The 9,679-nt window shown below is 41.6% G+C and overlaps 1 protein-coding gene across 1 annotated transcript in view; it reads right to left on the reverse strand.

Annotated features, from left to right (window-relative positions):
* The window catches only part of DTNB (dystrobrevin beta), a 314,783-nt gene that overhangs the window by 256,684 nt on the left and 48,420 nt on the right, over positions 1–9,679 (reverse strand). Inside the window, 1 exon segment of the mRNA XM_017876852.1 lies at positions 1,798–1,878. Within this exon segment, the coding sequence (XP_017732341.1) occupies positions 1,798–1,878 (81 nt within the window).

A 9,679-nucleotide genomic window follows, 5' to 3' on the forward strand; every position in this document is an offset into this window, starting at 1 on the left:
GACTTTGTCTCAAAAAAAAAAAAAAAAAAAAAAAAAAAAATGAAGGAACAAGTGAACGTACATACGGAAAAAGCTGAATGCTGACTATTTCTTATCCCATACGTTATCAAAATGTTTTTCAGATCAACTCTAGAATCCTATGTGAAAGGTAACAAAATAAAACCTTTAGAAAAAAAATAATAAAACCTTTAGAACAACGCATCTTTTACTTACTAATGCCACTAGCCTACTCAGGCTCTCAACACTCCACACGTAGACTACTGTTTCCCAAGAATAATTATGGGAAGAATTATAAAATGAGTTGCTCTACGGCAGTGGTTTTCGAACTTTTTGACCACAAGCACAGAAATATATTTAAATCATCACATACACACATACACACACAAACACATACATACATCTAGACATATAAATATATTTAAATCATCACAGAAATATATTTAAACCATCACATACACAAACACATACATACATCTAGATATATTTTAAAAAAAGTTTTAGCCTTTAGAACATATTTTAGCCTTACCACACAAGCTGCATTCTAATATTTTATTTTTCTTCCTTTTTTTTCCTATTAAATGTTTTTAGTTCTGGCTACAGCCCATCAAAATGATTTCATGAAGCATTAATGGGTCACAACCCACAATGTAAAAAATAATACTTTGAGAAACCACTGAAGAAAGAAACATCACTTCAATCTAGGATGGCATGATAAATTCTTCAGAGAGAATTTTAAGTTAAGATTTGTGCGTAAGACTTACAGTACGGTAGAATTTTATTTTATTTTATTTTTTATATATATTTTTGAGACAGAGTCACTCTGTCGCCCAGGCTAGAGTGCAGTGGTATCATCTCAGCTCACTGCCAGCTCTGCCTCCCGGGTTCACGCCATTCTCCTGCCTCAGCCTCCCGAGTAGCTGGGACTACAGGCGCCCACCACTATGCCCAGCTATTTTTTATATTTTTAGCAGAGACAGGGTTTCACTGTGTTAGCTAGGCTGGTCTCAATCTCCTGACCTCGTGATCTGCCCCCTCGGCCTCCCAAAGTGCTGGGATTACAGGCGTGAGCCAGGGCGCCCGGCCCAAAGTAGGGTAGAATTTATCAGAGGTAATGTAATTTGCCCAAGATTACTTGTTTATAATAAATGGCAAAACCAGGTCTAAAACCAAGGTTTTTCAATTCTAAGGTTAATGTTCTTTCCATTGTATAAAACACTTTTTCCACTGATACAAACGTGAGAAAAGTAAAATAATCCTGTCATGAGCTAGTTCATCTTCGTGGAAATAAAGAGAAGAAAGATTACGTATATACACACATACATACATATACATATACACAGACACACACTTTATTTTATAATCCACATGGTAGCAATTATTTATAGAAAAGGTTGATTCATGTTACATTAAGCTTAATCAGGAAAATCAATTCCAATTATATCTTTATCAAAACATTGTTTTCTTTTCCTCCAGCAGCTGATAAACTGTATTAATTTTGTATAAAACATTTTGTATAAAGCATTTCCTTAATAAAAGTGACAGAGAAATAGATTCTCCCATTTAAAGAACATTAATACTACACCACCCTCAAAACTAGTTCCATGATTGTTTGTTAAACATTTTGAGGAACAAAGGAGTAAAAGGACAAGTTCTTCCATTACAAAGCTTACATACCGATAAATACTTTAGATAAAAAATAATTCAATTAGCATCACAATATAACTAAAAGATGTTAAAGTCTTTTCTAATATTGAGAACTCTCTCCAGCTATCACAGAAATGGGTAGAAATGACTCACGGTTGCATCGTTTTTGTACAAATCGTAATTTGCAGGCTGTTCTGTAAGTTGATAGTCGTATGACATCAAAATTCTGAGCACCTGAAAAAAGGCAAACAGAAATGCTCAACTAGATTTACCACTTAGTTTCCAAACGCTAGGAAGTGACTCCATTCTACTGTATTGCCATAGTATACCAGTCAGCTAGGACTTCTGTTTAAAAACGGAGAGTCAATTAAAACAATGGAGGGAGAAAAGGATAGGAAACACACGCATCCCCAACACGTGCTGGAACTCTGCTAGTCTTGCTCCTGATATCCTGTCTGCTTATCGGAGAAAGCTCCAAGGAGAGGAACACTTATGAGGTGAGTGAGTGAACTACATGATTAGGAAAGGGGAGTAGGGTGGCATCATGAGAAAGACCCAAGCCTAGAGTCAGAAAAGCTGCATTCCTGTCCCAGCCTGACCAACCACAGAATACGACTGTGGCCATGCGGCGTGCCTCTACACATTAAGTGTCCTCACCTGGGAAATGAGGGAACAGACCAGCTGCCTGTAAGGTCCCCTTACAGGTCTGTGGCAGCCTGTATTTTCCTAAAAAAAAAAAAAAAAAATCGCCCACAACAGTATTTCCAGAACAGTATTTTATGTGCTTCTAGTATGTTGTCCCTCTCCATCAAGATCTAGAGATTCTTTCCTTCCACGTGAATGTGACCAGGACACTGTCACTGCCTCGTTGCACAGAATGCGGCAGAAGTACAGTGCAGGTCTTCTGGAGATAGATGATAACAGACGGCATAGCTTGCTCTGCTTTTGCTCTCCCGGGATGCTTGCGCTGGGAGCCCAGATGCCATACCAGACTGATGTGGAGAGGCCACAGTGAGAGGATCGTAGGAAGAACTCAGTCCACCAACCAAACCAGCATCAATTGCCAAACGCACAGGTGAGCGAGCCTTCAAATGATTCAAGCCCTGAGCCTTTTCTTCTGCTGAGACCTCAGGCATCATGAAGCAAAGTCAAGACATCAGCACTGAACGCTGTTCTGAGTCTAGACCCACAAAATGCATAAATAAAATTAATGATTGTTTGAGGGGTAAGCGATATATGGTCAGAGTAACTAGAACAAAGCCTAAAATTACACATGACTCTATAAATCACATTTTGTTCTCATTTTAATTGCTGCAAATGAAGTCTCCTTGAATTTTAAGGCCACTTTAGATAGGGTTGGCCCCCCATGTGAGATTTATTTCACCTATCCTGCCTTTATAAAATCTGGCAGCAACTTTTGACTCAATAAGGGGAAAGAGAACTGGCACAAATTTTCTTGTATCAGTATTTACAGGTATCTCTCATTTGTCTTCATTACATGGGGATGGGGAGGGGGGTGGGGGGGCTTAAAGGAAGGATTTTCCAGGTTTTGTTTTTTGTATACTGACCAAAAAGTGAAGGTTTATCTTAGTCTCACTTCAATCAACCTTCCTCTTGATGTCATGATTAAAATTATTTCCTCAGGTGATACCTGGTTCTCACAAAATATTTATCACTCTCTCTATACATATTATACAGTCCCACTTTCTCTTTTCAAATGTAAAAGCTTTACTAAAATATAATTCAAAGTCCAGATGCAGTAGCTCACGACTGCGATCTCAGTAGTTCAGGGGGCTGAGGCAGGAGGATCAGTGGAGCCCAGCAGTTTAAAACCAGCCTTTTTTTTGACAGACTCCATCTCTCCAGAAAAAAATTTTAGGCCAGACCCCATCTCTACCAGGCTTGGTGGCTCATACCTGTAATCCCAACACTTTGAGAGGCTGAGGAGGGCGGATTACTTGAGGTCAAGAGTTCAAGACCAGCCTGGCCAACATGGCGAAACCCTGTCTCCGGTAAAAATACAAAAATTAGGCCGGGTGCAGTGGCTCACACCTGTAATCCCAGCACTTTGGGAGGCCAAGGCAGGTGGATCACGAGGTCAGGAGATTGAGACCACATGGTGAAACTGCGTCTCTACTAAAATACAAAAAATTGACTGGGTGTGGTGGCATGCATCTGTAGTCCCAGCTACTCGGGAGGCTGAGGCAGAGAAATCGCTTGAACCTGGGAGGCAGAGGTTGCAGTGAGCCGAGATCACGCCACACTGCACTCCAGCCTGGCGACAGAGCAAGACTCCATCTCAAAAAAAAAAAAAAATTAGCTGGGCATGGTGGCACCTGCCTGTAGTCCCAGCTACTTGGGAGGCTGAAGCAGCAGAATCACTTGAACCCAGAAGGCAGACGGTTGCAGTGAGCTGAGACCGCACCACTGCACTACACTCCAGCCTAGGATTGCAGTGCAGCAAGACTCAGCCTCAAAAATATTTTTTTTTTAAATGAGCCAAGCAAGGTGGCACCCATGTGTAGTCCCAGCTGCTCTAGGGGCCGAGGGAGATGGATCACTTGAGCCCAAAAGTTCGAGGTTGTAGTGAGCCATGACTGTGCCACTGCACTCCAGTCTGGGCAACAGAGCAAGACTCTCTATATATATCATATATTATATATATTACATTATATATTTTTATATTATATAAATATGGTATTTATAATTCACATTCCATACAACTCACCCATTTAAAGTGTGCAACTCAGTGGTGTTTACTACACACACAGTTGTGCAATCATCACCACAATCAATTTAAAACATTTTCATCATCCCAAAAAGAAACCTCTTCCCCTCAGCAGACACTTTACCTACCATGCCCAGCTAATTTTTAGTATTTTTTTTTTGTGGAGATGGGATCTCACTATGTTGCCCAGGATGGTCTTGAACTCCTGGGCTCAAGCCATCCTCCTGCCTCAACCTCCCAAAGTGCTGGGATTACCGGCTTGAGCCACTGCACCCAGCCCTGCCCACATTTTAATTGGGTTGTCTTTTTATTATTGAGTTGTAAATGTTCTTCACATACTCTAGATACAAGTCACTTGTGAGATACATGATTAGCAAAATATTTTCTCCCATTCTGTGGGCTGTCACTTCTTGTTCTTAGTGGTATCCACTGAAGCATAAATGTTTATCATTTTGATAAAGACCCATTTATCTTTTTTTTTTTTTTTTTTTTGAGATTGAGTCTCGCTCTTGTCGCCCAGGCTGGAGTGCAGTGGCATGATCTCAGCTCACTGCAACCTCCGCCTCCCAGGTTCAAGCGATTCTCCTGCCTCAGCCTCTTGAGCAGCTGGGATTACAGGCACGTGCCACCACACCCAGCTAATTTTTGTACTTTTAGTAGGGACGGGATTTTGTCGTGTTGGCCAGGCTGGTCTCGAACTCGTGACTTCAGGTGATCCGCCCGCCTTGGCCTCCCAAAGCCTGCTGAGAGGCAGGCGTGAGCCACCGTGCCTGGCCTATCTATTCTTTCTCTTTTATCATTTGTGCTTTTGGTTTTAGGTCCAAGATGGCTTTGCCTAATTCAAAGTCAAGATGTATACATATGTTTTCTTCTAAAAGTTTTATGGTTTTAAATCTTACATTTAGGTCTATGATCCATTTTGCGTTAATTTATAATATGGTGTGAGATAGGGGTTCAAATGCATTCCTTTGCATGTGAATATCCAGTTGTCCCAGCACCATTTGTTCAAAAGACTATTCTTTCCTCATTGAGTGATTCTGCAACCCTTGTCAAAAACTTAACTGACCGCAGATACATGGGTTTAATTCCAGACTTTCAATTCTATCTCGTTGATTATGTGTACATCCTTATGCCAGCGGCACACAATCTGAATCTGTAGCTTTGTAGTTAAGTTCTGAAATTAGAAAGTGAGTCCTTCACGTTTGTTTGTCATTTTCAAGATTGTTTTGGGTATTCTGGGTCATTTGAATTTCCTTATGAATTTTAGGATCAGCCCATTCATTCAGAAAAGCCAGTTGGGATTTTTACGAGGACTGCATTGAGTCTGTAGGTCAATTTAGGGAATACTGCAATCTTATAAATAATACTAATAAGTCCTCCAATCCATCAACACAGAATGTCTTTTCATTTATTTAGGTCTTCCTTAATTTCTTTCAACAATGTTCTGTAATATTCAGAGTATAAGTTTTACACTTCCTTTGTTAAATTTATTCAGTTGTTTTCTTTTACTATTTAGCTTCTTAATATATCACTATCTCAACCTAAATTGGAACCATTAAATATTAATTAGTAAAAAACTAATGATTTAAAGAAAGAATGGTGACAAAGATTCAAGGGCATTCAATAAATAACCTGTCATTACATTACCATAGGTAGTTTTAATGTCTAGATATTTATTTCTGTGAAATATTTTTATGGGAAATACTAAGAAAACAAATGTGAACAGCTAGGAAAGGAAAGCTCCATCCCCAACAGATGAACAGAAAGGTTACTAATGACTGATCAGACTGCAAGGCAATTATTAGGCCATGTTTGCTCATGGAAAAGTAACTATAGGAAAAAGTCAGTGCACCTGGTGTAACTAACTGCCTTTCTTCAGACTCACTCTCCAGTGCAGTCTCAGATTTGGGTACCGCAAAAGATGAAATACAGCAAATATCACAAAAGTCCAAAGATAACTGTAATACTTTTGGAAAATGTAAGCTTCATACGTTCCAGCCAAGTTTGCCAGAAATCTCTACACTGAAGCTTCAGGTACAGCCAAGAATCAAGGGTCGTCAGGGCGCGGTGGCTCATGCCTGTAACCCCAGCACTTTGGGAGGCTGAGGCGGGCGGATCACAAGGTCAGGAGATCGAAACCATCCTGGCTAACACAGTGAAACCTCGTCTCTACTAAAAAATACACAGAAATCAGCCGGGCGAGGTGGTGGGCGCCTGTAATCCCAGCTACTCAGGAGGCTGAGGCAGGAGAATGGCATGAACCCGGGAGGCGGAGCTTGCAGTGAGCCAAGATCTCACCACTGCACTCCAGCCTGGGCGACAGAGCAAGACTCCGTTTCAAAAAGAAAAAAAGAATCAAGGGTCACTCTGCTTTCCTTTGCCATTGTTCCTTATGAACATACATCACCCTAAAGCCCAGTGGAAAAAAGATACAGAGATTAATAGGATGGCACACAATTCAGAAACTCTAGGGAGCCGTGCCACAACAGTGTTTTAGAAATCTAATAGCCAAAATAATTTGTAAATAGTTAGATACAAACAATAGCCTTAGAATCTTATTAAAATCATATTGTGCCAATATTCTACTAATCAGGTTCTAAAACCTCCCATATGTCTACATTTTTCTGGAGCAATCATCTTTCCTCTTTTCTTAGAAGGAAAGTCCTCATCTAGTGCCTCAAATGATAGCTTTTATTTTATTTTATTTTGTTTTGTTTTGTTTTTATTTTTTGCCCAGGCTGATCTCAAACTCCTGAGCTCAAGTGATCCTCCCACTTGGGCATCCTGAGTAGCTGGGATTACAGGCATAAGCCGACCATGCCTGGCAACTACTCCTTGCAAAACTCCACAACTACTTCTAAAATATTTCTTATTTGAGATATTGGCCCAAAGCTGATTCCCACTGACAGCTTCCTATATTTCGTGTAATTATGCTTTCATGAAAAAGGATACAGCTCTACTCTGTTAAAATGTTGAAGAAAAACGCAACCTCAGATGAGATTTTAGTGCACTGCAAATATTCCTTTGATTTCCAGACAAGGGAAAAGTTTTAGAAAAATGACAAATGTAGAAGCCAGATCAACTTCAAAGTCTTTTTATGAGTAAAAAGATATAAATAATAAAAGTGAGATAAGAAACAGCCAATTTGGCATGCCTGTGCACGTGTGTGTGTGTGTGTGTGTGTGTGTGTGTGTGTGTGTGTGTGTGTATTGATAGCAGAAGGCAGGATATGAGGCTAAATCTGCTAACTCCAATCATAATGAAGATCATATGATTCCAGGGTTTAATTAGTATCATCTGATCATAAGCATTGCCTGACACTATGCTCAACGTATAAAATTCCAGGTCCCACTGCAGATAAACTTCCTGAAACAAAATCTCCAGCGAGAAACCCTGGGAAACTTTTTTTTTTTTTTCCAGACAGAGTCTCACCACGTTGCCCAGGCTGGAGTGCAATGGCGCGATCTCGGTTCACTGCAGGCTTGACCTCTCAGGCTCAGATGATTCACCTCAGCCTCCCGAGTAGCTGGGACCACAGGTGTGTGCCAACACACCCAGCTAATTTTTGTATTTTTTACAGAGATGGGGTTTCACTGTGTTGCCCAGGCTGGTCTTGAACTCCTGAACTCAATGGATTTGCCTCCCTTGCCCTTCCAAAGTGCTGAGATTACAGGCGTGAGCCACCATGCCTGGAAAATGAAAATCTTCATTTTCAACAAGTGCCCCAATAGAGTGTTTTTGGGTTTTGTTTTGTTTTGAGACAGAGTCTCACTCTGTCACCCAGGTTGGAGTGAAGTGGCGTGAGCTTGGCTCACTGCAACCTCCGCCTCCCAGGTTCAAGCGATGCTCCTGCCTCAGCCTCCTGAGTAGCTGGGGTTACAGGTGTGCGCCACCACACCTGACTAATTTTGTATTTTTAGTAGAGACGGAGTTTCACCATATTGGTCGGGCTGGTCTCAAACTCCTGACCTCAAGCAATCGCGCCTGCCTCAGCCTCCAAAAGTGCTGGGATTACAGGTGTGAGCCACCATGCCTGGCCCCAGTAGAGTTTTATAATCAAGTTAGGTTCAAGAAACACAACACAGTACTACCCAGCTCAACTAAAAGATATGGCTCAGGCACACTCTTCAAATTTCACCTCACAACCAACTCCAATCAGTCTGGACTGCACAGAATCACCCAACTGCACTCAGCTGTCTCATCTCAGGGCCTTCACAAGTGTGGCCGCCCCGGTCTTTCCTTCACCTCCCCAGACCAACTCATCCTGGGCATGGCTTCTCCCAGATCCCTCCTGGACCCCAGTGCTTCCCCCATGTGGCTCCTACTGCACTGCCACTTCCAGGAAACCAAGTTACATGAAAGCAAAGACCATTTGTTGTTGTTTCTGTTCACTGTTCAATGCTAACTAGAACACAATTAAAACTAGCACCTGAAATAGTTACTGAGTGAATAAATACATTAAAATTGGGAAGTTGTGTTGCTAGTGCAAAGAACTCTGATCTACTTTCTCCTAAAAATATACAAAATGAAAAGGTAAGACAAACTGTAGATACAATTTTGGACGTCAGCAAAGAAAAGCTGACAGAGGAGGACGATCAAAGTAGTGGAGAAGCCACCTCCTTTTAGTATTCTGTGTATAACACGCCCATGCTTTTAGTATTCTTCAGGTAGGGCAGAGGACTCCACACTGTGTTCCAGGAAGCCATGGGATTTGAGGGAGGTGCTCAGCCAATCTGTCAGAGGCATGTGAACCAGCGCAACCTCATCCTACCTAGGGGCTGGGTAAAATGCGGCCGAGACGGCTGGGCTGCATTCCCAGATGTTTAAGGCATTCTAAGTCACAGGATGAGATAGGAGGTCAGCACAAGATACTGGTCATAAAGACCTTGCTGATAAAACGGGTTGCAGTAAAGAAGCTGGCTAAAACCCACCAAAACCAAGATGGTGACAAGAGTGACCTCTGGTCATTCTCACTGCTACACTCCCACCAGGGCCATGACAGTTTACAGATGACATGGCAACGTCAGGAAGTTACTCTATATAGTCTAAAAAAGGGAGGCATGAATAACTCACCTCTTGTTTAGCATATCGTCAAGAAATAACCATAAAAACGGGCAACCAGCAGCCCCTTTTTTTTTTTTTTTTTGAGACAGAGTCTCGCTCTGTCTCCCAGGCTGGAGTGGTTCCATCTTGGCTCACTGCAAACTCCACCTCCCGGCACGCCATTCTCCTGCCTCAGCCTCTTGAGTGGCTGGGACTACAGGCGCCCATCATCACGCCCAGCTAATTTTTTGTATTTTAATAGAG

Source organism: Rhinopithecus bieti, unplaced genomic scaffold, assembly GCF_001698545.2.
Source record: "Rhinopithecus bieti isolate Rb0 unplaced genomic scaffold, ASM169854v2 scaffold_7681, whole genome shotgun sequence".
NCBI classification, from domain to species: Eukaryota; Metazoa; Chordata; class Mammalia; order Primates; family Cercopithecidae; genus Rhinopithecus; species Rhinopithecus bieti.